Here is a 27,955-nt window from a genome sequence, read left to right as displayed (position 1 = left end):
CATGTTATGTTCAAGCCGAAAACGACGGGGAAAAGTGCAACAGAAAAGGAGACACCCCAAGCGCGCGCTTTTACTTTTTTTATTTATTTATTTTTTCCTTTTCGCCACATACGCACTTCGATTCGCGGAAGGTATACTCAAACTTATTTCTAAACTCTAATAACAGGTGCATCCTCTGGGGCGTATTTTTGTCACATAACAATTAATCATCTAGAGTGCATTTCCTTTCTGTGACGCCGCGCGCCCGGCACTTCCAAGTCACGAACGGACCACGCGTTATCAGCGTGACATAGCGTTGTTGACAGGAAAGTACCCAGCGCACTTTTCAAGAAAGGAAACGCAAGCACGGCAGATGATCATCGTTTTGTGACAAAAGCACCCCAAAGGGCGCAGCTGTCTTCAAGAGTGTAGGTATGCAAATATTGCTGTGAACGACTTCTGGCGCCTATAGGGGTGGGGATTAGTACAACACTGAGCAACAAGGCCGGTCATGCAGCAAAGCAACAGCACAAAATACGCCAAGGAACCGACCGCCGATAAGCCGACCGTTCAGAGCCATGAATGCCAAAGTCCGCTGCTCGTCTTCGACGATTTCTCTTCTCGTTTTGCGCAGTTCGCTTTTCCTGTAGTTCCGGACCGACAAGCCCGCGAGACGACTTCTTACGTTGCGGCCTTTCACTTTCATTCCACATTTACACGAATCAGGAACAAAAGAAACAGCAAGCACAGATATAGCTCACCGTCTCAAACAAGTTTGCGAGCCATGTGCTTAATCCTTGAAGCAGACCTATTCACACATTTGCGCTATATACGAAATACCAGTCATAAAAAAAAACAGTCAATTACAAGAAAGCTTTATTACTCACAACTAGCCTAGAATTTTAGGCTTCTGCGGTCCCTTCCGCGAGCGCAGCGGCAAACAGCGATTAATTGCATATAGCGTCGATGCTTAATGCTATTGGACCCTGTAACCAATCGTTTTCTTCAGGGAGAGCAGTCTGCGAGACTTGGGGCATGCGACATGCTTGCCAAGTGATGCAATTTGCCATGTCCTGCAGTCTCGGCTGTTCTGAGAGCTGCGCGGACACTGCGTTTGAAGATTCAACCACATCACGTGGATTTAGTAAGGTCGCTGACCATGACCACTTGCTTGCCGATGTTTCCTCCGTTCATCATGCTGATGAAAGCTCGCGGCGCGTTTTCGAGACCTCTCTCGACGGTCTGGCGCGCAACCAGCTTTCCTTCCTTGAGCCAGGCCTTCAATTGCGCGAGACACTCGTCGAACTTGTCCTGGTACTGGAGCACCAGGAACCGGTCCCGGCTGATGCGCTTCTCCTTGACGATCTTCTGGATGTCCTCGGACAAGGGTGGCGGGTAATGTACGCTCTTGTTGTACACAGCGATTTGGCCGCACAGCACGATGTTGGAGTCGGAAGTCATGTGCCGGATGACGGCGTCGCTGACGGGGCCGCCCACGTTGTCGAAGTACACCTGCGAGCGTGCAAGGGTCTCCCGGTCAGCGACTGCACGTATGTAGCGGTGTGATCCACACACTTGGATAAATGTCACAAACACACAGAGCCAACACACGATGACAACAACGAAAACGTGGGGAGAATTACGCGTTTATATCTGTTGCCTTTGTGTTTATGAATGACGAAAGCCGTGGCTCTCGGTTCCCAGCGCGCGCGCGTGTGTGCGTGTATGTGTGCGTGCGTGCGCGCGCGCATAAAGCTAAGTACATGTTTAGGGTCTTGTTGAGAAACCGCCAAAAGTTGTTTGGTCCCCAACACCTAATTACATAACTAAAAGTAATTATGTAACTTTTTAATTGTTGTTCTTATAGGTGGTGTCCAAAGCCACGCCCCATAGGGTAGCGTCCTCCGGAACTAAAATGCGGATTTTAAAGGCTACGCTTTTCGTTGTTCAAAGGCGCGGATGCGATTTCGAGAGCCGGAAACAAGTTAAATCTAGACGTCGGGTTTTGGACACCGTCTATTGTCAACACGACACAGAGAGAGAAAGGCAAAGGCAAGACAGGGAGGTTAAACAGAGATTATCTCCAGTTGGCTACCCTGTACTGGGGGAGGGGCAAGGGGATGCGATAGGTGAGAGTGAGGATAAAAAAAGAAGAAGAAAACTGAACACACACACACACGCACGCACACGCACGCACGCACGCACGCACGTACACACGAACTGTTTGTGGGCACCGTCACGCAGCCCGCAAAGGTGTTCCTGGTCTTACACAGTGTCACCGTACAATCCTACGTCACACAGTGTACAGTCACAATTTGTCAGAAAGTCCCGTGTCTTTTAAGTACCGCAGCAGCGCCTTTATAGCGGATCGCGCTGATGTTCGCGTAGGCCAGTTTCTGAGGATCTTGTTTTCTGTCATTGGGCGCTTGTCCAGTTTGTCTAGGGTGGCGGAGAGGTCTGCTCTTTGCGCGTTGAAACGAGATCACTGACAAAGAAGGCGCGCGATTGTTTCATTGCACCCGCAGAAGTCACAAAGTGGGCTGTTGGCCATTCCAATAAGGAAAAAGTACGCATTTGAAAATGCTACTCCAAGCCATAAACGGATTAGAAGGGTGCAGTCACGTCGACAGTCATTAGAAAAGAAACAGGGCAAGAAAAGACAGGGAGGTTAGCCAGTGTAAGTGCCGCTGGCTACCCTGTGCTAGGGAAAGAGATAAAGGAAATAAAAGATGATAGAAGGAATAAAAAAATAGTCAGAAATAATGCGCACATTAACGCGATGCAACGCGCTACAACTCAAAATCGGTCGCACAATTCACCAGACCTTAAGAACCTGAGTTGAGTATTGAAGACCTTGAGTGTCGAAACCCGCCTGGACCAGTGTCCTAGAGCTTCTTCCTCCGTCAAGAACCGATCGTAAAGTTTTCCGAGAGCGGTCGGGAACTGCGCTGTAAGGGGGACAGTCACAAGAGGAGGTGCTTGAACTACAGAGTGAGGTGTTTCCAGGAAGGTATACACAATTCACGTGTTTAATTTTTCCGGCAAATCGAGAAAGCCCGAGAAATATGAATATATATAATGCGACGGTGCGCATCCATTTATCCGTTTTGCAATGATTGTACGCGCGAACCGAATTGTGTAGTACTTTCTGAAAGCCATGCGGCACCAGCGATACTGGAACGTTCGATGGGTCATGATTAAAAGCCGACGCGCTTGACCCGCAGATTAGATTTTCAACGATTGTCGACTCATACTACGTTTCTCCCTCAAATTCTTTGATTCAGTATATTGCGATATGAAAACACGTATAGAGCTGCGCTCAAATTATCGTAATTGCTGCTGAATTTTTTTTGAAGTTGAGGTACTTTACGTTTTGTACTGCAGATAAATTACGTTTCCAAACGGTATTCATGTATTCACTCATTTATTTTTACACACTGCAGCCCTTTACCAGGGCTATCGGAGCAGTGAGTATTATCGCCAATAGGCAGTCAAAGTAAGAAAAGATCACCGTCCAAGCACTCGGCACAGATGGTTAACTAGCGAAGCTGAAACGTGCGGCCCCGGTGTTTTATCACTGGGTTAATCCCAACGGTTCATAAAACGACGGCTTGGTAGGCTGTCGGATCCTCGGTACGCAGTTGCTGCTTGCGCTCGGCTGCACGAGCCTGTTCTTGTGGCCGGGCTGCAGCATCCGTACGGCGTCGACGAGCTCGTTCCCGGTTCTGCTCGCGGCGTTGCTGATCGAAAGCAGCTTGCTCCTAAGGAGTATGCATGACTCGCGGCCTATCTGTTTCGGAGCCGGAGAGAAGCTGCTGCGTGCGCGCTCGGCTGCGACGGGGAGCAACGATGTCACTGTTTACTCCGATCCATGACATCATGTTACCTGGTCCGACTGCCAAAAAACCTAATGGGGATGCTTCCGAGTAGGCAACAGCGATTTTGGAGTCACCGCTTTCAACAAGCCAGCCTTGTAAATTGAAATTTCGACCCGGGTAGCGTGACGTCACGGATCGGAGTAAAGAGGCCTTGTGCTATTAGGTGGTGTTGTCTAATTGAGCGCCTCTCTTTCTCTTTTCACGCATGCGCAAGGAGTTGCGCCGGAGTTTTCGGCGTACAGGCGACAGACAGAGGGACAGACGGACGAATCGGTTAGCCATATACCGCTTCGTCGTATAAATGTATGAAAATAAGGCAGTTGAAGGTACAATGAAGGGAGAGCATCCTAAGACACGCAAACATTGTTGTAAGCGTAATGAGCAGATGTTGACAGGTATTATATGAAAATTTGAAAAGAAGAAAGGAAAGACACGGACGGAGACAGGACGACAGGGACGAGCGATGAACTTCCAATAACATGATTGTGAATGCTTCACGAAAATATATGCGCTGTCCAAGCCAGGAATTATCACCTGCACATGCATAAGTATGTCATCTCTTTGTATGCAAGGGCGATGGAGGCCATGCTGACACATCTCTTTCCAAGTCGAGACGTCCGTTCAGATTCTGCGATTTATCGTGTCACACGCGTTTTACTCCTCTTGATAACGGAAGTGTTTTCAAGGTTGGGCGAACAGTCCTAGCAAGCCAGAGAATGACTTGCCAGTAAACCTTCAAACTATTTTCCTTCACGCACATTTTTTACGTCGTTTGCGTGCTCCCTTAACCTATCGTTAACACATCTCCCATTCTAGCCAATGTACACTTTTCCGCACCTTAAAGGAATTTCATAAATTACACCTTCTGTGCATTCAACAAAAGACTGTCTGTGCTTTGTGCCGCAGTTACCGCCGCGTCGGTCAACCTGCGAAGCTTTTGACAGCTTTGCAGGTTCTTAAATGTGTTGAGCGTTCTATCAACAAATATGGTTCCATTGCTTTTCAATATGCAACTGGGGTCTCAGTTAGCGGTTTTTTAGAACTCTTATCGTTTTATTTATGGTCAGTGTATATCCAGTTTGAAGGGACACCACACTTGCAGGGTGTATGCATTGGGTCCTGCATCGCCCCAGCCCTTAGAGACTTAGTACTTGTTCATTTTGATCGTGTCATACATGTGTTGCTCACAGGCAAGAACGTTCTTAAGGTGTTCTGCTTCGTCAATGATCTTTTGGTTGCTTTAAATTGTGAAGCGCAGGCCATTGAATGTGAAAGCAGAAAGGTGTTGGCTATGTTCAAAAATGCAATGCACCAACTTGACCTAACGCATGAACTCCCAGTCAATGGCCAAATCAGAATTTTAGATATCTGGTTGTGGTTTAAATGTGTTCGTGTCTGCTGGAGCTATGAAATGCGTGCCAACAAACCCCTCCTGCCTTTCAAGTTCGCCTGCACTAAGCTCGCTAAATGAGCTATTGGAACGTTGTGCCTGAAGGATGGTCTTGGCAAATCTTACCCGCACTGTGCGTCAGATGCCTTCAATAATCAAGCCGAAAGATTGTTGTGCACCGAGTATCCTCCACACCTCCTCATTTCAGTCACAGAGGGCCTTCTCAAAAAGATTCGCACAATGCCAGAAATGTGCGAAGCATGCGCACAGTGTTGGTAGAAGGTAGCTGTGATACCTTACATTCACACGCTATTGCACATTTGAAAAACGTGGCCCAGCGTTACGACGTGACAGTCATCTTCTCTGCTCCCCACAAGCTGTCAAATCTTTGCAGGCTGACCAAACCAGCGGCAACCCAGAAGCGTGACTGTGGCACAAAGCACAGGCGGTCTTTTGTTGAATGTGCAGAAGGTGTAGCCTATGAAATTCCTTTAAGGTGCAGAAAAGTGTACATTGGCCAGACTGGGAGATGTGTTAAAGATAGGTTAAGGGAGAATGCAAACAGCATAAAAAATGTGTGTGAAGGAAAATAATTTAAAGCTTTACTGGCAAGTCATTGTCTAACTTGCAAGGACTGCTCGCCCAACCTTTAAAACACTTCTGTTATCAAGAGTAAAACACCTGTGACATGAGAAATCGCAGAATCTGAATGGATCTCTAGACTTGCAGAGGGATGTGTCAGCATGGCCTCCATCACCCCTGCAGACAAAGAGCTGGTATATTTATGCATATGCAGATGATAACCCCTGGCTTGGACAGCATGTATATTTTGGTGAAGCATTCACAATCATGTTATTGGAAGTTCAGCGCTCGTCCTTGTCATCCTGTAGCCATCCATCCATGTCTCCTTCTTTTGCACTGCCACCTTTTCAAATATGTACCAACATGCCCAATTCGCCACATTAATCATGGTATTATATGCCATATATTTCTATGGTCCGAGGAAAATACGTATTTAGAAAGAAGTATATATATTCTGCCGGCAGTTTGTCCTTATTAATTAGCCATGCTTATGTTACTAATGCTGGCAGAGTTGACAATCCAGGCAAATGGAAGCCTTGGAAGAGTAACTGAGGTAATAATTTCACAGCAGGATCACCAGGGCACCCAAGGTGCAGCGGAGGAATGAAAACGGGGGTTATTCACATTGAAGAGGTTGTTCACAGCTGTCTGCGATAGCGGACAGTCAACCTTATACAACCCTGGAGCCCTCAACTCAGAGACAGAGTTCCAGCTTTGGCGTCCCCGTTACCCCTTTCGCATCCTGCGCCGCCAAAGCTGTAACCAGGGCGTTCAGTGGAACCGGCATGCTGTCGCAGACAGACAATCCTGTATGCGAGCACCCCACGGCACGCTTGGGCCTCAGAAAGCCCACACCCACGGGCCAGTTCAGGTTGGAGGTACCGCTAAAGCATACTAAATAATGACACATACGTCACTTACACTTAGTACTAGTGCAAATTCTTACTGTCAGAATCGGCGCGCATAAGCCTAGGGTATTTCTGCGAACTGCCAGGAAATTTATGCGTTTTTGCCGGGCTGCCACCAGAATATCCATTCCGTATTATAAACAGTCAGTACAAGAATGAAAGACATGTTTAGTATGTGACTGTTCCTGGTGGATAGTAACTCAGAATGTGTTAAGTAGTTGTTCGGCAAGGCGTATCATGATGAGTTGAAGAGAGAACGCAGAAGTTTCTGGGACTCAATCTTGCGTCCTTTCGATACAGGAGTGAGACCCAGGGATACTGGAAGAGACAGTGAAAAGTTCCTGCTGTAGCATAGGTAAATGAAGCAAAATACCTTTCATTTGATCGATTCTATGCTGTTTATGTAAGCAATTATATTACACAGGCTACAAACAGTGAAGTTATATTCAGTGATTGGTCGTACAATGTTTTTGTATGTTCGCAATGTTGTTTTGTCTTGTGTCTTGCAATAACGTGTTCGCTAAGGGATAACGCACCCTCCACTCGACCGTACGAAGAAAAGCAACTCTACGCACCTGAATGCCATCGGGACATGTCACCGTCAGCCTCTCGTCCACGTCTTGGGTCTTGTAATTAATGGCCGCATCGAACTTGAGCGTTTTGGTCAGGAAGTCACACTTCTCATCCGAACCGCAGATGCCAACAACTCTCTTGCAGCCTTCTAGCTTTGCAATCTGGCCCGCCAGAGAACCGCAGGCGCCAGCCGCCGCGGACACGACACAAGTCTGGTTGGCAGACGGCTTGATGCCGCCTTTTTCGCGCAGCCCGAGCAACGCCGTGAGTCCCGTGAGACCTAGGCATGTCAGCACGACGGACACGTCGCCACCAAGTTCTTGGACGTCCAATTTTTGAAGTGAATCGGCGGTCGTCTTGAAGTACAGCTGCCAAGGCCAAGACATGGCTCTGCAGACAATATCGCCTTTCTCAAGCAGAGCGCTGTGGGACTGCTCGATGATGCCGACGCCGCCCAAACCTTCGACGCAGCGCCCAACGAGCCACGGCGTGAGGTAGTGCACGCCCGTATTCTCGTTCATGCGACATCGCAAGGCAGGATCGATGGACAGGAACACGCTTCGAACCAGGACCTCGCCGTCAATGAACTCTCGTGGTGTAGCGCACTGTTCCGTAGCAAAATTACTGAGCTGCGGCTCGCCGTCGGCACCAGGACGAGACTTGAGCACAACGCGTCTGTTTACCAAACCTGTAAACGAAGATGGACGCTCACAATTCCTAGATGTTGAAGATACGCAACGAGTTTCCATGTCTTTAGTTCGATCAATGGTTCGATGCACTGAAAAGGGAAGTTTGAACTAGTTTGAACCGCAACATAAGAAGGTTGACCTGGGCGCTGCCATTTTTATGTCGCGAGCTGTCAATCCAAATGGTCGATCCGGGGTCCTATCAAGACCAGATTTCAGCACTTCCAATTCCTAGATAATTGTAATCAAAATAAACATTATTTTTAAAATGGATTGATAGTTTATGCAATAATATTTTAAAATGCAAGTTGTTTTCATAAAAGGTGTGTTATTATTGAAAAAATTAAATCGATCCAACTCAAGCCTTAGCCTGTTTAGCCTCGCGATTGCGCATGCTGTGGATGGCTGTGTACCTAATTTTCACTGAGTTTCGCGTTTTATAAGTTCGTAACGTATATTCCGTGCTGTGGCAACCAGACAGTGGGCTAAACGCGGGTGCATAAGTGGTAGTAGGTGCACTGTGCAGCGTGCCAACAACAGTCAAGATGGGGAAACTCAATCTTACTTTGCTTAGGTACATGTCGTCTGACGACTTCCGAGTCTTGACTGCGGTAAGAACGTAGTGTGCATTTCTAGTGTGTCTTTCTAACAGTCGCAGGCGAACTGAAGCCATGGTAGGTATTGCAGTGGTCAATTACCTAATATGATACTGTGTTGGAGAAGGGGAAAAGGATACTGATGAAAGATAAACCTAGTCTTCACCATATTTAGTTGTAGCTACGTACACACCGTGCAGCGTGCACTGCTCGAAAGTTCCGACCATCACTGGTAAATTTCTGTTTTCATTTTTTTACAGGTTGAAATGGGAATGAAAAACCATGAACTTGTGCCTGGGGCACTTGTCGCCACCATTGCCAACCTAAAACATGGGGGATGTCACAAACACCTCCGAGAGCTGTGCAAACAAAAGCTTCTTTCCTACGAACGTGGCAAGAGATGTAAGCAACGCGTTTGACTCTTAACCAGTTGCCTTAAATTAGAGGTATCTGATCTATTCTACCATTGACCTTTTATCAATAACGTTTTGTTTCCCCGCACAGACGATGGTTACCGGTTGACAAATATGGGGTACGATTACCTCGCCCTCAAGACTCTCTGTTCACAAGGTTTGGTGAATTCAGTTGGCAACCAAATTGGTGTAGGGAAAGAATCTGGTACGTGCTTCTTTCTTGTTGCTCTGCATTTTGTGCGATTCGAATCGCTCATAGCAGAATATTGCCACTGTCACAAATGTCACATACAACTAATTCTGGCAGGTGAAAAAATGTTTCCCTGCAACTCTTGCACCTGATAGGCAGTGCATTAAACTTCTTAACAAAAAGAAATGTCAGATGTGAACAGTATTGTAAAAGCTTTGTCGCATGGCTCTGGCTTCGTTACTGTGGCATACTCAGTTATTGATGCCTTCTTATTCTCTCCTTTTTAATTGGATATTTAATACTTGTAATGATACAGCACTTATGACACTGCCACTCAATGATAAAAGTTTTCACTTTGCACTAGCAAATACGAATTCTTTGTTTACAACTGGAGCACTTAGGTTAATTTGCAGTGCCGTGATGTGTGCACATGTTTATTGTTCTATATAGATATATATGTGGCAGCCAATGAAGAAGGAAGGGACCTGGTCCTCAAAATAAGCCGGCAAGTCATTTTTTTTTATCCTTCTGTGTACCACAGTCTAGATCTTGCAGCCATGTGAATCGAAATATTTAACTGGTTGTATTCAAACTAAGTAAAAGCACTTAATTCATCAGTGTAGAAAGCTAAAGTATTTTAGTAGGTACTTATGTATATCATGAAGGAACCTTTAAATCTGAGCTTAAGGGCTAACTGCAACACGTAAAAAGCCTAGTTTCAGATGGTGCATACAAACTGCAGCCCCCATGCAAAATATTGTTTGAAATGCAGGTGTGGTCGCATTTCAATAAGGACAAAATGCAAAAACACCTGTGTCTCGTGTATTGGGGGCACATTAAAGAGCCCCAGGCAGTCATAATTAATCCGGAGTCCCACACTACAACAGGCCTCATAATGGGATCATAGTTTTGGCGTGTAAAACCCCAGAATTCATTAAGTACAAGTGTATGCAGCTCGAAAAACCAAGCAAAAATATACCTTTTTGATAGCGAGACTGGCAGAAAGAGCACCTTTACCACTTACCAGGAATGACACAGAATCTAAAACATTGTGAACTGATGCAGCACCTGGGTATGACCTCCAAGACCTACGAGATAAGATGGCACCATCGTCTCACTGGAAATCTCAGAGGCAATGTGCTGGAATTTGTTTCACATCTAACCACCAAGAGCACATGCCATCTACTAACATGCTATGCTGTTAATAAGAAAATCAGCCCTGTAGCTTTGCCATGACAGCTACAATAGCATATGCTGCTCACTTATGATCAGTTTAGCGTAAGTTAAAAATTTTGGCAGCTGGCATTTGACTCTTCATGTAGGCATCCTTAGAAATGTCCTGCATATTTGCTCACTGCAAAATATGTACAAGCAATGCGGGGCTCACAGCAAAAGTTTAGAGACACATGTGACTGAAGGAACATACAGTAGACTTCCATTGCGACTACGCATACATCGGTGAATCGGGCAACTTCAAACAGAGACTGAGGCAGCATCAGAAAGATGTCGAAAAGAAACGTACAGTGTCGAATGCCCTTGCCGAGCACACGGATGCAATGGGCCACGAGATCGACTGGCATCGCTCGAGAATTATCGGCCAAGAAAGAAACCTAAAATCACGGCTGTATCTGGAATCACTGGAGATACAAAAAACACATCACACACCCAGTCGAAATGAGGGAACCCTCCCCCCGTCATACACGCGCTGCTTACGTCATGTTCTGAAGTATACATAAGCTTCCATGAACCTTCTGTCATCCCATTGTGAACCAGGCTTCCGTAGCGAAGCCGAAATGTCTTTTAGATTTATTCATTTTTAGCACTTCTGTTGGTCGGTGTCCTTCGTTTTATTTCTTCAATGCCTCATCCCGACCAGACGGGCTTCTGTCGAACCCTCGATTTCACTTCCATTAAGATGAAGTCAAAGACAGTCGGTACTTGTCATATCAGAAATTCATCTTTGCAGAATATATTCAGAAAACTAAAAATTTGTGGTGCATCCATATATTTCTTACACCAAGCAATAAATGAAACAGTGTTAAAACTAAAATGTAGGCATAAAGAGGTACATTTGTTGGGTTCACATGATACAAACTATTATATGCCCTTTCAGGTGCTGTTCACTTTTTTTTAGTATTCTCGTGGGGTTAACGACGGTGCACTACCAAAGTATTCATTATCAGCTGCATCATTTCTGGATGTCAGCTGTTGTGGCGGCCCCTGGCCAGTGTTCTTACCATAACTATGAAACTGCTAATGCACCTCAAAGACTTTGTGAACCTGCTGCTTTCTGCAGCTTCATTGCTACTTTAGATGCCAGCTCAGCCTGGGAGATTAATAATTTGAAATGTACATAGAGTCAGGTACACATTGCATGGCCAGAGGTGGTCAAAACTAGCCTGGACCCTTCTATGGTGTCCCTCATAGCCCACTGTGCAGCTTAATCTTTGTAAAACTGTCTCACACTCGGCAGCCTCAATTTTTTCTGAGGCAAAGGTGATCATATAGGCTTTTGGAAGTGCTATCTGAACCAACTTTCAGAGTCACCACATTGCACCAAAATCACATGGGAATCCTTACTATTTCTGTCTTGCCCTGTTTCAGTCATTGTCGTCAGTTATTCACCATGGTCCTGGTCATTTTCCCAAGAGGTACAGGAACAGTCCAAAATATGGTTGCACGTGGCAGTGCACTCATATTAAAGCACGTGCAGTCCATTGCAATGATTGTGACCCACCTGAAACACTCAAAACTAGTACCTCTTGAGCTGCATGGTGTAACCAAGGCATCCAAACTACCCTACGTCTGTTGCTGACACCAAGTAGCATTGCAAAACTCAACAAAGCTTTCCTTACATCACAAAAGTAAAAAGTTCAGCTTTTGGCTTCTTGAAAATTTTGACCCCTGCAGCTTTACCTGCATCCTTTCTTGTCTCCCGAATTTTAGTGTGGGAATTTTTTCTTTCTTTCTGTCTTTTTATGGATTCACTATACGATTCCATGCAGGTTGGGGCGAGTATGCTTCCGCAAACTGAAAGAAAAGAGAGATTACCACAAACATCGTAACAAGGCTTCTTGGCTTTACCTGTCAAGATTGGCCGCTGTGAAGGAGTTTGCATTTATGAAGGTGTGTGAATACGTACTTTTTCATCTTTTGTTGCCTCGTGGACATCCCTTTCATATTTTTAGCCCTCATTGTAAAGTCTGTGTCATTTAAATGCTGACTTACCTTTTAAAACTACTCAATTTGAAATGAAATGTGCGCAGCTTGAAATAAGTAGGTGTATTTTGTGCCGGTGATCTTTCAGGCTCTTCATGACAGAGGGTTTCCTGTACCTGAGCCAGTGGGCTTCAACCGTCACTGCATTCTTATGGAGCTCATCAATGGACATCCATTGTAAGTGCCATACTGAGTTACACAAACGGAAATCAGCAAAAATGTTGATGCCATACATTGTCAGTTTACCTGCACCACTTTGCTTTTAAATTACTTTAAACAGGAAGCAAGCCTAGCCTGTCCAAAATTACTATTAATGGAAGTGTTAGTCTCACTTTTATATACAAATCGAATTTGCTACTTGACAGAATTTGACATTCAATATTTCTTAATATCTTGTTGAGTGTATGGGATTAGTATGAACGTAAGCTTTCATTACTTGAGCTCTATAAAGCTTCTGGCTACTTGCTGACCATTGTTTCTTTCCACTTCTAAGTATCTCGGCCAGTAAAGTGTAAATTCGTTCCGGTTGGGACATGTTTCATGTAGAACAAGTAACAGGGTGTGAGGACATAAGACACAGGACAAAAAAAAGGAGACGGACAAAGAACTTTGTCAGTTCCCTTTAATGTCCTGTGTCTTGCACTGTCACTTTTTGTTATGTCTCAACATCATCAAGGAAAAAAAATTCCTCCTGGTCCGGGACTTTTTTTGGTCCGGGAATTTTTTTTCAACTGCAGAGCTTTTCTTTCAAGGAGCCTGTATGGGTTTCCTTTGTAGCAATTGCCACGATTCGGTGCATGTCTCATTTTTCCATTAATTAATCCCTTCTCTCCACTTCGCGGGTTTCTGCAGAACTATTACGTCAAACTCTTGCTTTGCTTCGAGTTGTTGACAAATTTGACTTGGCCCTGCCATCTGCTAGCCGCCTGGTTAGCTCAGATGGTAGAGCGGCTGCCTCAGAAAGGTGATGGTCCCATGTTCGAATCCCGGACCAGGACGAATTTTCCTTCATCTGCAAGGCTTTTCTTTCGAGAAACACGTATGGGTTTCCTTTGTAGCAATTGCTACGATTGGATGGAAGTCTCATTTTTCCATTAATTGTGTTTTCCTACTTGTAGGTTATGTGATAGGACAGACACGCAACCTAACGTTGAGTAGCTTTGCACATGTGACCTACTACTGTTTTGCAGTTTCAAAAAGTGAGGGAGAACAGCAGTTTCAATTGTAAGCATACAGGTTGAAAACTGAAACTAGTGCTAGCGCTGACTCGAAAGAAGTACGAAAATAGCATGTGGACAAAAAAATTTTTTTCAATGTGTGGCGCTACACCTGGCTCACGTTTTGCTACACTGTCTTGTTTGTAGCTGATGTGATGCATAGTTACTTTGACCGACACTCAGTCTAGAGGTATACATGCTCACTATAAATTGTGGCAACAAGTTTATCTTGAAATGCAGTCTACACTCATTACAACGGACCCGTGTACAAAAGACTTGGATATAACTGACCATATTTCAACCATAGTTTGCTCTACCTATTTTATTAATGCAACGAATTTCGCTTTTAACGGACCGAGTTACAATGAACTATCGACTACAGCGGACAAAATAATGGCAATTTTTATCAAAATCAGGCATATAATACGGACTTTTGCCGTGTCGACACGAGCTGACAACTGACTCGCGAGAGGCAGCCGATGATCACGGCTCAATATCATGCGCGCGAAGGAAGAGGGCAGGGCAAAAGTGTGCCGTCTTCTTTTGCATAGGAGGGGGGGGGGGTGCAGGCGGGGGTTCTACTGCAGCAGCTGCTGCTTACGGCGCTGCCAAGCGGGTGCAATATCTTGAAAGCTTGAAAGTGATCTGCAATGTGGACAAAGTCCACCCAGTGCCGATAGCTTTGTTGCACTGTGCTTTCGACGTTTAGTTTGCATTGAAGCGAGAGACAGCACGGAGACCAATTCACTCGCTGCTGCTACTACGCTTCCTCCCACCGTTTTGACAGCAACTTTCTGTGGTCATCGAGCGAGATGTGTTCATGTTTACCTGTGCATGCGTGACACCGTGCTTGTTAATGTAGTTAGTAAGCGAATGTTTACAACTTTGTACGGCCGATGAAACTACTATCCTTACTTTACAGAGCTGTCTGTTAATTTGCTATCGCAATTGATGCTTTGCCTCGAATGAAACTGCAACCTCCCCCCTCGTTTTTTTTTTTATTTCGGATGTTTGTCACTTGCTCTTTATAATAACATTACACATTGTGGCCAAAGTTTCAGATATTACGGACTTTGAATAAAATAAAGATTTCTTGTCTGATTATCAGGATCCGTTATAATGAGAGTCGACTACTTTGTTTAAATAAACTAAAGTGCCGACCTCCCAATCGCAGGTGCCATGTCCATGACTTGGAAGATCCTGCGCAGCTGTATGACCAGCTCATGGACTTGCTTGTTAAGCTGGGCAACTGTGGCCTCATACATGGAGACTTCAATGAATTCAACTTGATGCTTAATGCTGAAGACAAGCCCACGCTGATTGATTTTCCACAGATGATGTCCACATCCCATCGCAATGCAGAGTGGTATGGTTACATTTACATAGTATGTTTTGTGGCTATTTTGACTGGGAAGCATAACCAGTGCAATAATATTGTTCACTTCTGTAAAAATGGCATGCTTCTTACTCTTGTTAGGGAATATGATTGTCTCAACTTATGAAAGAAGAGAAAATTACCATCTTAAGTGTGGGTGGACCTGTGGCATTTTTTTGTTTAGTTTGTCTAGCAACACTGCCTACAACAGCCTAGCCGCATGCACAAGGAAAATAACGGCACACATTGTTAATGTTGTGTGGTTGATGATTTAGTTTGATGGGGCCAGACCTTTCACATGCAGACCAGACATTCTGCAAGGTTAGTAATTGTGCTCATTGACCATCATGAATGGAAAAATATTTTCTGAGCTACATATTGGTTCTTTATAGACAGTGACGAGTTTGTTATGAACTGGGAGACCGCATGTAGTTCTGAGGTGTCAGTCATGCCATGAACACTTGGTCAGTGACTGCAAAGACTGATTTTCCCATTGGGCCAGTCTAATTCACAGAAGATATCTCTTCCGCAATAATTAGAGATATTACAACAGTTAGGGATAAATGCAGATGTTCATTTAAAAAGAAGGATCCTAATGTTCTAATGCACTGTCAATGACGTAGCCATGTTAACGGTTTTTTTCTCTTTTTCTTTCTTTCTTTTTTTTTCCCCCACAAAGACTATCCGGGAGGCATATGGTAGTGGTTGAATAAAAGGGAGGAAACTCAAGTTTATTTCTGAACGACTCTTAGTCCGAGCCATTGCTGTCAGAGCTCAGTGCAGTCCTTGTCATGGTGCTGAGTCCATTTGGCTGAACTTACCAGCATACTTTATGTGAGCTGCTAGCAAGGGGCCATAGCATAGGGCATAGCTTTTGCAGTATAGTGGTCCAGCTCTCAAAGGGGTTGAGAAGGGAGGGTGGGAAATTTGTACAACTAAAGTAAATATTCTAATGTAGTATGAAGTATGTCTGGATGTTTGCCATATACTTGACCCACCAATTAGCCCGGTCTGTTTTCAATGTGGCATTGGATAGCATATGTGTTTGTACCAGGCAGATTAGCACAGCATCTTCTCTAGTGTGTGTGTGTGTGTGTGTGTGTGTGTACGTGCATGCACACACGCAAAAAGAGAAAAAAAAATTAACAAATGATTTAAGAAAAGCAGAGGTCTACCACTGGGGACACCAGACTGGTGGTTGTCCAGCTAACCCGTTTTTGAGGGGATTGTCCTGGCTCCACAGTCAAAGTACAGGCAGAGGCATCATGTGGTGCTGATGTGGGCGCTGTGTTCAGTGCACATGCTGGCATGATGCAGTCGTGTGCCACAACCTCGTCATTGCCATTAACACGGATGGTCAGCATCATCTTATATTTCAGTGGAGAACAAGAAATGGGCCATCATAACTTGGGGCTTGAGGGACGGTTGAATGCCTTCCCAGCGGATGAAAGCGTGGGTCGATGTCTTGAGTGGAAGGTGTCCATGGATGGGTTAGTTACAGTCACTGAAAAAGTAGCCTTTCTACATAGTCCTGCAGTTTAAGTGCTTCGAAAGAGAGTGGGGCAAAAAATTCACCGTGTAGTTGCAGGGTCGTGCCGCAAATCATCTCAGCCACCATGCACCTGAGGTCCTCCATAAAATTCAAAGCATATATGCCGAGGAAAACAAAGGGAATTTGTCAACCCATCGGGCACTGGCATCGCGGGCTACGAGGGCAGCTTCGAGCTGACAATGCAGCCACTCCCCCATACCATTGGCGGACAAGTGATACGCCGTCGTGTGAATGTGACGGACACGAAGCAGGTCTGCGAGCTCGCGGAGCAGGTCACATTCAAATTAATGTCCACAGTCAGTCGTGACAACACTCGGATAGCCAAAACGGGAAATCCAGCTGCTGACACACGTTGACACCACAGTAGCTGTGGTGATGTCCTGTTGCGGGAATGCTTCCAGCCAGCGGGTGTCTCGGTCCGCTCAAGTGAGGATGTATTGGGCACTACTGGATGGAGGTAGAGGACCAATGATGTCGATAGGCCTGTGGTTGAAACGCAAGTCTGGTAGATAAAAAGGTTGTATCAGTGGCTTTGTGTGTCTGGTAATCTTAGCGCGCTGGCATTGGAGGCAGTCACGTGCCCATCGGCGGTTGTCAGAGTTCATGCTCGGCCACATGAAGCGCGAGGTTGCGAGGTGCTGTTTTGCACGAACTCCAGGGTGGCTGGTGGTGTGCAACATCTCAGACTCATCGACAAAGGTTCATTGGCACGAATGTGGCGCGAGCAGCTAGTCGACACATTCCATACGATGGTGCCCAAGGAGAAGGAAAGCGGCATCTTACAGAGGGATGGTCAATTAGTTTATTTCATTAACGATTAATCATTAATCAGTTTAGCCTTTAATTGAATGATAACTTTCGACGCAGGTTTCTTCATCGATTAACTGATTGACATTTTTGTCGGCACTTCTAAAAAGCTTGAAACACTATTATTTACTTTTGTAGGACCTTATTTAAATGTTTGAGAGGTGGAACTAAGTTTGACAGACAAGTGTATAAAGGTTTGATAAAGGACAATCTTTAACTTGATAAAAACTAAGTGTAGTTGGCGCTAGTGGCTTTTGAAGAGATAAACAATATATGTTATAGAATGGTACTTAGTCCAGAATTAAATATATGTGACTCTAGTAAAACCCCGTACGGTACAGTTAAACAAGAAAGAAAAATGGCAAAACTGAAAGGTGAAGTCCAACAGAAGTATTCGAGAAATTGTAATATGCACAGGGGAAAAGAAAATTACTGGTTTAGGCTGTTACACCACATGCTCTTTTCTACACACGAAGGAATATGTCAATTGAAGGATATTTGGATGAAAGCAACACTTTCTTTATATGGCTACACAACCATCATGCGAGAATAGACACTCAGATGCTGTAGGTTTGCTTAAATCGACATTGACTGCGTCGCTATATCAAATACATGCTCCAAATTGGCATGCATGCTCTGCCACATGTTAAGTTGACTGGAAGTGGCACGATGATGAACGACTGGGTTGCTATAGCATGCTTCAAATTGCGCGGCCATTTCAAGCCTCTGGCTTTGGGTGACGTGTGGAGGAAGAGAGAGGGAGCGCTCGGCTACGCATCTTTGGGAAAAAGCCAACAGCCACACAGTCACTGCTCATGTGCCACCATTACAGTACGATTTCATAATTTTTTTGCGCCACTCCTGTGAAACTCTCGAAAACAATTAATCAAACAGGCCTAATCAAGTAAGTCGATTAAATGAAAGGTGGACATCAATCAATGGTAATCATTTTGTGGGATACATTTATTCGATTAATCATTCATCAATATTACCAGCCCTATCACGTAGTGCAAGCGACATACACGTAGAGCGTAGTTCAGCCGTCTCACTGTCAAACTGGGCCTCATCGATAATCAGTCCCTGACAGTTCCGGACTGCTTGGGACTGCTGTCCCGCATCAGATTTTCCTGGAACAGCTTTGGAAGTTCCTCGCACCAGTCCGAGAGCTGCCAGAATCGCATTTGTTTTTCATGGACCAGAAGTCGCAGACTGTCCGAGGACTGTTGGAGCTGTCAACGGATTTTTGCTTGCACAAGCAGTTAGCAGAGAACGGCTGTCTGCTAGATGCGTGCTGCGTTTGATGCCAGGTTATGAAAGATGCCGTGTGCCTCTGTGTACTTTATGCGTTCCAGGTGGCAAATCCTGTGCACTCAGCTGTCGCTTCTATTACATCGGTGCTTTGCGTGCCATCATGCGAGTTATTCATGAGTGGTCTGATTACCACAGCTGTAGTCTTCGTGTCTTTCAAGCGAGAAGCACAGCGGTCAGGCACACATCCTTGCTTTTCGTGATGTTTGAAGAAACGGTGACTGACAAGCGTGTTGATGACGTAAAAGAGGAGGCTCGTTGTGTAGGAGTCATGGGCCACCATCACTGACTCACTGCTGAGTTTTCCTGCCAGTGGCAAGGACTACAACACCAGCGTGCACTAGCACCAAAGTTGTAATGGTACCAGCAATGCTAGTGTTAGGCTGCTGAGCACGAGGTCACGGGATCTAATCCCGGTCATGGCGGCTGCATTTCGGTGGGGGCGAAATGCGAAAACACCCCTGTGCATAGATTTAGGTGCACGTTAAAGAACCCCAGGTGGTCAAAATTTCCGGAGTCCTTCACTACAGCGTGCCTCATAATCAGGAAGTGGTTTTGGCACGTAAAACCCCATAATTTTTTCTACCAGCAATGCAATCTTGACCTTGAAGGTGATAGCAGCGGTTGTCGTCGAGCTGAAGAGGGACAGCATTAACGAAACGAAAATCGTATTGCAGAGGTCTGCTCAGCAAGCTTGCCAAGCTTCATCTCCAACTATGTCTGATGAGCCTCAAGGTTTGAAGCTGGAATTGCAGTTGTCTCCGCGACAGTGCTCATGATGGTGTAATCTACGATGGAGTTGGCGAGCTCCACAAGGTTTTCTAGTGGCAAATCAAGTGCTCTGGCTGATACCACACTGACATTTTGCAGCAGTTGCTGCAGAAATAGCACGCGAAGAATTAGGGTGTCCCTGTCCTGCTTGGAGCCATTCAGGAGTTGTCGCGTGTCACGAAGCAGCCATGACAGGCGCCCATTGCCGTGTTCTTTTATATTGAGCAGCCGTTGAAGGTGCCTGCACTCAGAAGGAGTCTTGCACGCGCATAAGCACAACCACCTTGAAATGGTCATACGGTGGGTCGATGGGCAGCAGTGATAATGTCCCTGAACTTGCAAGTGACTTCAGGTGAGAGGGCCGAGAGCAGAAGCAAGTACTTCTTTATTTAGCGGTGATGTGTCGGAGGCCGAAAGCAGCCTCAACCTGAGTAAACCACACGGTAAGGTTATGTGGCCATAATTGCGGCAGTTGTAGCTGTACCGCCGAGACACTTTCCGAGGCCGCAGCTGTTGTCTTGTTGATCTCGGGGGGGGGGGGGGGGGGGGGGGGGGGGCAGGGTACTTGTGTTGGCAGCAACCACATCACCTATTACGTTGCTGCCTGACGATTCCATGGGTGCAGTGTCTATTCCTAGGGGTTGCGTGTTCATGTCATGTCCAGGTCACCACACTATAGGGATCGAAACGAGGCCCTATAGCCTATGGGGCGTGTCGTGGGCTAGGCCAACACACCATCCGAAATTGAATGCTAGAAAGAACTGATTTCTTATTCTCCTAAGCATGCCACAGGAGCGTGGCCAAGTGGGGCGGCAACCAAGGAAAATGAAGAAGCCTCTATTGACCCTTTTCACGGTGATCCCATTGGCACAGCCATGTTTGATCACATGGTGATGCATCCATTGCTTGCCTCAGCTGCCTCTGTGGCCTCTGTGTTTACTATGGATGTACGTGACACCAGTGCGGCTCTGCAAACCTTTGTTTTAGCAAATGTCATACACTGTGACTGGGTGGATGACACGCAAAGCTTTGGCTACAGATTCGAAGAACATGTAAGCGCTTCCAGAGCTCATTACGCTTTTCCAAATGGCACGAGCAGCACAAACGATGCTTGTAATAAAAGCGGGGCTAATAATGTATTCCAAGCTATCTTTCCACTGATGAATTGAATCAGTATCAGTGTGTTTATCAAAATCAAAAAATCGAAATCACTTTATTTCAGGGCATTTCCTGCGAAGACAGAGACTAAAGGGTGAAATAGCCTGACTGGGCCCCTGCCCCCGTTCAGTTCATACAGCATTTACGCGTACAGTAACATATACAGTAAGGTGCACATTATATTAAAATTACAGTTGCACTCAATGTACAGTTGATGAAGGAAAAAATAGTGACTTCTAATACATCAGATAAGAAGTATGGGATGCATACATGTGCTTACAGATCATGCAGATAGATATACATATAGAAAAGGTCCCACAGGATTCATGTGCTAGATAGCTAGTAGACCGTTTATCATGTTACAGATATGTAGAGAACGATTATGTACCAGTACATTGTGCTTACAAAACAAAAAGAAAATCGGGAATGTTATGGACATAGTAGAAAGTAATGTAAAACAGTCTACAATACACATGCTGTTCTGACAAGGAACGTTTTGTACATTCTTTTAAGTTTACCACGGCTGTCTGTCCAATTTATTATGTCTTTCTGTTTATTTAGAATCTGTATAGCTTGATGCGTTACCGATTGTTTCCCGTAATTTGTCCTAATCTTCTGAAGCCTCCTCCTATGCTGCCTAAACCCGTACTTATGTTCAACTACCATATCACTGTCTTTGTATATGTTGCACTAATTTCTCTTCATTCCTTAATTAGAAAGTACTTTTAACCAGCGGCTTGTCACATTTCTGACTCGGTAAAGTTCCCCGAGCAGTAACTACCTGATTGTTTATTTCCTGCCTGATCGCTCGCGGGTGGGCTCAGTTGTGATGTATTTGTTCTTGCTGGACACAAAGCTTGTCACATAGATATTCAGTACATTGCAATAGCTTGTAGCTAATACATGTTATTGCTAGTCACTCGCTTACTGTGTGGACCGTTACATTCAGCTTTGAACATTAATGTGTTGTTGGTGTGGTTGTCATCACCCATGCTTCAACACATTTTGATTCAAGTATGCACCTGTTCACTTATTCTTGATACGTCAGTGCAAGGTGTGTGAGTTGGGGTGGATGTGTATAGATAATGTGCGAGAAACTTACTATATGCCAAGAAGTGGCGCTACTGTCTTTGTCACTGTATAACGAGCAGTACTCACTCGTGCAGACATTCCAGGGTTGAAGTCCTTTCCTTGGAGGCTAGCGCTACAATGGTAGCAAATTAGTGATTTTTAATCCTTCAAGGGAGCCATGCATTGCAAAAAGCCGTGAACACAGGCAGTCCTTATGTAGCAGTGGTCAGTGAACTTGGCCATAAAAGATTCATTCCATTTCTTAATATGCCAATCACAAATTTTGCAGCCAGCTAGTGCCCATGTCTTCACTCCACCGCTCCATATTTTGCAGCATAAATGGAGCGCAGTGTGTTAGTGAAAACCCATTTGCATTTTCAACAGCTTATCACACAGAAGCGGGGAATAAGTAATGGTTTCGTATTCGTGTGCTTTTGCGGAGGCAACTTACGGTGCACTGACAAAAGTGCCATCTCATTTTTCTAGAGCAAACTGCTTTGCAAAAAGGGTCTATCTCTCTCTATCCACTCTTTATCCACCTGGTGTCTGAGGGCCCATTTCAGAACAACCTGTAATGTAGGGTGTTCATGGTATACTCGGCGAGTTTACTGCAGGTATGATTTGACAGTGTCTTTTTCTTAAAGGCCCGTAATGCTCACTGCAGCAGCCACATTAAAGAACCATGCCTTTGCTGCCCCTTGACACACCAGCTACTATATTTGTCATCCAACATCATCCTCATATGTAGCAATATTGGGGTTTTTCAACCTTGCTTTTATACGGTGCAACCAATTACTACACTGCCTGACTGTATGCTTCTGTTCTGTTCAGTGTACTTGTTAATGCATTTGGGATTTTGTTTTGGTTAATGTTTATATTTGTTGTGCATTTTTCAATAATTCTGCTGCATGATTTTCTTTTCTTGCTGTTTAGGTACTTTGACAGGGATGTCAACTGCGTGAGGGAGTTCTTCAAGAAGCGTTTTGGCTATGAAAGTGAACTTTTTCCCAAGTTCAGCGATATAGAGTGAGTAGTCTTGACAAAGCATAGACTCTTAGTTTCTGTTTGTACTATGTGTTGTTTCTGAATTGTCTTATCACAGGAATTATACAGTACAATCAAGCGCCTTTACAATGAAGTGCTTGTGACCTCCGAAATTCTTCGTTGTATATGTAACTTGTTGTAAACATTGCACGCGCTACTTCTCTCAAAGTCAAGCATGTTCAGCGAAAGAAGGTATTTGCAGTAGGACCTCATAGATAAAATCCGTTTCATATGATTTCCTGGTGTCAACGTTCGCAATAGAAAATGAAAAAAATTACCCAATACAGTTGCACTTCTGTTTTACAGGTCAATACGTTCCCGAAAAACACAATCCTTTAGCATAAATGCTCAGTAGATCGTCAGATTGCTATCGTATGACACAATTTCTGACGGCTAGATCCCATGTAAACAAGAAAAGATGCTAGGCTCGTGCAATAAACAGCAGTACGTGCCTGCAAAGGCAGCTGCCCCGCAGCACTCAACTGCCCGTGTCAGGTGAAAATGCTGTCACTCACACCGTTTTCTATTCCGGTACCAGCAAACCTCCTCGTGGGTCATCGCATGTTGCCATTCATAGCTATCACGGCCAATCCATTGCGATAAGCATCTTCACCTATCTGTGTCGCAGCAGGTGTGGCATAGTGCCGTCGGAAGCGTACTGCTTGCTGCATGCTTTTAGTAGGCGATAACCCAAACGCACTGCCGTTGCTTGCTGCAGGAGGCACAAAGTGAGCGTCGTGTATTGCTCTGGGGTTATCGTATTCCGGCATCACACACCAGCTCGATTTTGTTGCGGTTTCCCATTCCTGTCTCAAAACACTATGCGATAAGAAAACGACAATGTGCATGTCCGGTCACTCGGGCCCCACAAGCTCGACATGCATCGGTGGCATCTTGTACCACAACAATTCTCACCAAGTGGGCTTCTCAAAGCTTCGAAGAAGCTGCTCTCCCTAGCCGCATTCAAGGAGCACGAACGGAAGCTTTGTGACGCAAAAACAATGAGCATCTCCGGCGGCTTGAGCCCTGCCTAACTGGCACACATTGGTGTTTCCTGCTGCAACAATTCATGTAATGCTTCACATTATGTAAATGCCAAATGTCGAATCTGCCGAATTTTTTTGTGACCTTAGCTCTTACGTTTTCCTGGTTTGTATGTTTTTTTTTATTGCATTTTTTTACCAAAACATATCAATAAAGTTCTACTGTATTTGACATGAATTCAATGATACTTAGTGAAAGAAGACACACATTTTCTTTTGCAACTTTCAGCCAACGAAATGTATGACTCCAGCCAACTTTTTGGCATCGGTGTTCATAGCATGCTCCATGGCAAAATCCAGGAGTGGCACAAAGCACAGCTGGAGGGCCCTGAACATCATTATCACATCTGTTGCTGCCAGAATTGTTGGTTCATCTGCGGGCTTCTCAAACTTCTGCCTTTGTCAAGCTTCACGTCCTTCCTGCCCTGATGGTTTTGGTGATGTCGTCGATGGTCAGCAAATCACCACATTAGTAGGGAGGAGAGGAGGCTACCCTAGTGACTACACAGAGTTCAGACTCTCTCGCGCGGTCTTTGTTGTGTCAATCGGTGCTCCATCTGTGCATGGCAGCTCAGTGTTGACTATGGCAGACAGTGGTGGGGTCGATACATGATTTGCTTGTAAAGCCACTAATCGGCCATTGTGGATGGCTAAATGCCTTTGATGTACAGGCTAATTTGTTGTAGCAGTATTGGCTGTAATGGCATATGAAAGGACATTTGCCGAGACATGCGGAATATTTTGTTACACAGGTCAATTCATTGTAGACGCGTTTCACTGTATGTCTCTTTGTCTTTTGATAAACTTTTAGTATGAAGAGAACGCTCGGTAATGGATTTCTTAGTTTCAAGAATCAGAGATATGTTTTTTTTTATTGCTTCATTATATTTAGAAGGAAAACGATGTAAAACATATAATGTGAACCAGTGCTTCTCAGTGTGTGGTCTGCCATCCCCCCAGAGTTCCTTTCTCATTGTTCAGTGGTTGCAAGTGATGTGTGATGTATTAAAAATCTAATCTTTGAAGCTGCACAAATAGCACATCTTTAGAGTTGAATTCAGTTTTTTTTATGCATAGTTCTTGTATAAAAAAAAGAGTACTGGAAAGTATTTAGTGAGCTCTCATGTGAACTATGAGCGATCTGAGGGATCCATAATGGCTGAATGCTTGAAAACTACTTGTCTCCCTTTGTAGCTCAAGGACCGATACATACAGAAATATTTTGCTAATATGGATGTCTGAATAAAGGGAAAATCAGACATCCACCTGTTCGTAGCAATTGCTACAAAGGAAACCCATACGGGTTCCTCGAAAGAAAAGCCTCATAGTTGAAGAAAAATTCGTCCTGGTCCGGGACTCGAACCCGGGACCACCGCCTTTCCGGGGCAGCCGCTCTACCATCTGAGCTAACCAGGCGGCTAGCAGATGCCTGGGCGAAGTCGAATTTGTCGACAACACGAAGCAAAGGCAAGAGTTTGACGTAGTAGTTCTGCGGAAACCCGCAAGGTGGAGAGAAGCAATGAATAAAGGGAAAATCAGACATCCACCTGTTCGTAGCAATTGCTACAAAGGATGTCTGTTGAGGACATACTCGCAAATTGTTTTGAATAGAAGTTACATAAGATATATTGCTGGTAGCATGGAAGTAGAGTGTTCCTGCTGGAACTACAAATAACTTTAATTTCACTTTCCAGGAGAGATGACACCCTTGACCTTGAGACAGCTGCCAGTGGCTTTTCGAAAGAGGTTAAGGAAGAACTTGAGGAGGTATGTTGTTTGAACCTCAGCATACTTTTCACAGTGCTGATGAAAGTAAGGCACTCTGTTTCTCTTTTTTTTCCCCAGTTCTCTGAAATGATTTCTGCCTATTGATTGGCTTTGAGCATATTTAGTTAATTTTACACTCTTCTCGCCTTCAAGTCTCATGTCAGCTGGCTATGTAAACACTTTCCTTGCATATTTTCACCGTGTAAGCCTTTACCACCTTCTACTTGCAGTAATGACCAAAATCCTGTGCATAAAGTTGTACACATAAGGTTTCAGGGGTTGGCAATTGACACTTCAGCATTGTATGGTTTGTTCTCGATGCTACCTTTCTCTTCCCCAAATTTCTACATTTATCTCGGGATATTTCTTGCTCCACTTATGTCATCTCCTCGAACCAGAGGTGGCCACATCTGCACATTCAAAAAGCCACAGGAAGTCTGCCATTTTGTTGAAAGCATCGTGCCTTATATGAGCATTGCAGATTTTAATATTAATTGGCGAGCTCATTTTAGGATCTAATTACCCTGTATAGTGGATTCTTGCCCTGTAGTTCTTATTTATTTACTTTTTATGTGTGTTGTTATTTACTCTCCTCTAGTTCAGTAAAGACTGCTACTATTATTATCTTGAGTACTGTATAAAAGTGGGAAATTACTGCCTGACCAGGCAGCCTGCCCTTGTTGTACATGAACTAATGAAGAGCTATGTGTGGCTCATGAACCATGATTTGGCTACTTATTTTGTAGATGCAAGTATTGGACAGGATTTGTGGTCCATGCAAGGCCATACATAAGTATGTGAGGGTGAGGGCTCACCATAGCAACAGTTGCAGTTTGAATGGCCTATGTTATCAATAAAAAATTTAATAACTGCTATAACCACTTTTGCATTACTTTTGATACAGCCTTTGTTGAACTAAGGATTATTGCTAAAGCTTTATTCAAATGCAAAGGACAAGCTACAAGTTAGAATTTGTATCTTCTCACCTTTGTCAATCCCGCTTTACTATAGTTACTCTGATTAAATTTTACATTTACATTCAGTGTTATTGCTAATAGTACTCTCTATCCAAGTGTCATTGTTGTGGAGGTTTTATAGCTCCATCTCGCTAATAGGCTGTGCAACAGATGAAAGAAGATTCCGAAGAGGATGATGATGACGAGAAGAATTCTTTGAATGACATGCATGATTCAGATCAACCCAGTTCGTCTGACAAGGACCGTCACACAGCCAAGGCAACACAAAAGGCCAAAAGTTGCATGATGGAGCGTTTTATTACCGATGCTCACCTGCAGTCCGAGGAGAGAGAAAACATTCAAAGTCGGCAAGTTAGCAGTGAGACCATTCTTGAGGATTGCCAAGCCACATCCCTTACCACAGAAATAAAAGAAACAGATAGAAATGCTTGCAGTGGCGATGCCAGCAGTGGTGTTGAGCCAGCGCAGTTATCTGATGCCAACATTTCCACACTTTCACTGGGAGATTCACAGGAGAAAGAAATGGACAGTGAAGATAAGGGCACAGTCCTGGAGTTGATCCCGCAGGATGGAAGTGATAAACAACCTGTAGCAACACACACGAGGGGCGAAGACAGCAGAAGCATCAGGACCTATTACAGCATGACAAGCTGCACCACAATTGCGCCTGAAGAAATCAAGGCACGTGTAAAGAAGCAGCTGACCAGCAAGGAGCGTGCACGGAGCAAGAAGGTTGTCGTCAAGGGCGAAGCCAGTGCAGTGACTCGACAGAGGCGTGATAACAGGGACACTGTGAAACAGGACCTTCATTTCTGGGGGTGACGCAGCCATACAGGGCTTACCCCCTTAATAAACATGTTGATGTGCTCTCATTGCTTATTATTTAAAGTGACGCGGTATGCATTTCACACTTTTTTTGGTGCAGTGATGCTCTACTATAATCTGGAACTAGAATGCTATACTGAAATGCCAAAGGAAAGTGTTTATTTTTCATCTAACGTGCAAAATACAAAGAGAATAAGCATATTCAATGAAAAGAAAAAGTGTGTTCTGCAAAAAGTTTGAGCAACATGGGGCAACAGAGTGAAGTGGACCAGGCAGAACACTGGAAATGAGCTTCACCCCAAGCCACCTATGGCTTCGTTTGAAACTTGTAGGGGTAGCTCTCCTCATAGGTGAATCATGGGTGCACATTTCATTTGCTTCAAATCAAGTGTGCAAGACCGTAGCAGTTGGAAATCTTGCGTCGGTTTGTGTCCTCTGACCATGCTTTCAAGAAAGAGCAAGTTGCGTGCCAAACTTCCTCCTTGTCCTATGTTCCTCTTCTAATCCAACAGATGACACTTGCTGCCTGTCATTCAATGTTGGTCAAAGACGTTTAACCAGAAACTCTGTACTAAATAAAGAAGTTAGCAAGAAAAACAATTTTTCTGCTATGCTGCCTGTAAGCA

The 27,955-nt window shown here is 44.7% G+C and overlaps 2 protein-coding genes across 3 annotated transcripts; one reads left to right on the top strand and one right to left on the bottom strand.

Annotated features, from left to right (window-relative positions):
- Positions 1-838: 838 nt before the first annotated feature.
- LOC135909450 (prostaglandin reductase 2-like) lies at positions 839-8,183 on the bottom strand. The gene is made up of 2 exons (XM_065441420.1): positions 7,313-8,183; positions 839-1,491 (listed from the first exon to the last, which is right to left on the bottom strand). Exons 1-2 carry the CDS (start codon positions 8,057-8,059, stop codon positions 1,111-1,113), a joined length of 1,128 nt encoding a protein of 375 aa, XP_065297492.1. The 5' UTR covers positions 8,060-8,183; the 3' UTR covers positions 839-1,110.
- A 165-nt stretch (positions 8,184-8,348) lies between these two features.
- RIOK2 (RIO kinase 2) lies at positions 8,349-27,384 on the top strand. Of its 2 annotated transcripts, none has more exons than XM_065441407.2 (10): positions 8,349-8,570; positions 8,853-8,994; positions 9,097-9,210; positions 9,646-9,700; positions 12,201-12,321; positions 12,503-12,591; positions 14,806-14,997; positions 22,607-22,699; positions 25,455-25,527; positions 26,643-27,384. In XM_065441407.2, the coding sequence occupies exons 2-10, from the start codon at positions 8,859-8,861 to the stop codon at positions 27,324-27,326; spliced, it is 1,557 nt and encodes a 518-aa protein (XP_065297479.1). In that variant the 5' UTR covers positions 8,349-8,570; positions 8,853-8,858; the 3' UTR covers positions 27,327-27,384. The 2 variants fall into 2 exon arrangements, with proteins under 2 accessions (XP_065297479.1, XP_065297470.1); XM_065441398.1 differs by having other exon boundaries at positions 8,351-8,607.
- Positions 27,385-27,955: the final 571 nt, after the last annotated feature.

This window comes from Dermacentor albipictus, chromosome 1 (assembly GCF_038994185.2).
Source record: "Dermacentor albipictus isolate Rhodes 1998 colony chromosome 1, USDA_Dalb.pri_finalv2, whole genome shotgun sequence".
In the NCBI taxonomy this organism is placed as follows: domain Eukaryota; kingdom Metazoa; phylum Arthropoda; class Arachnida; order Ixodida; family Ixodidae; genus Dermacentor; species Dermacentor albipictus.
The sequence above is the reverse complement of the archived record's forward strand: the minus strand, read 5'-3'. Positions and strand labels throughout refer to the sequence as shown.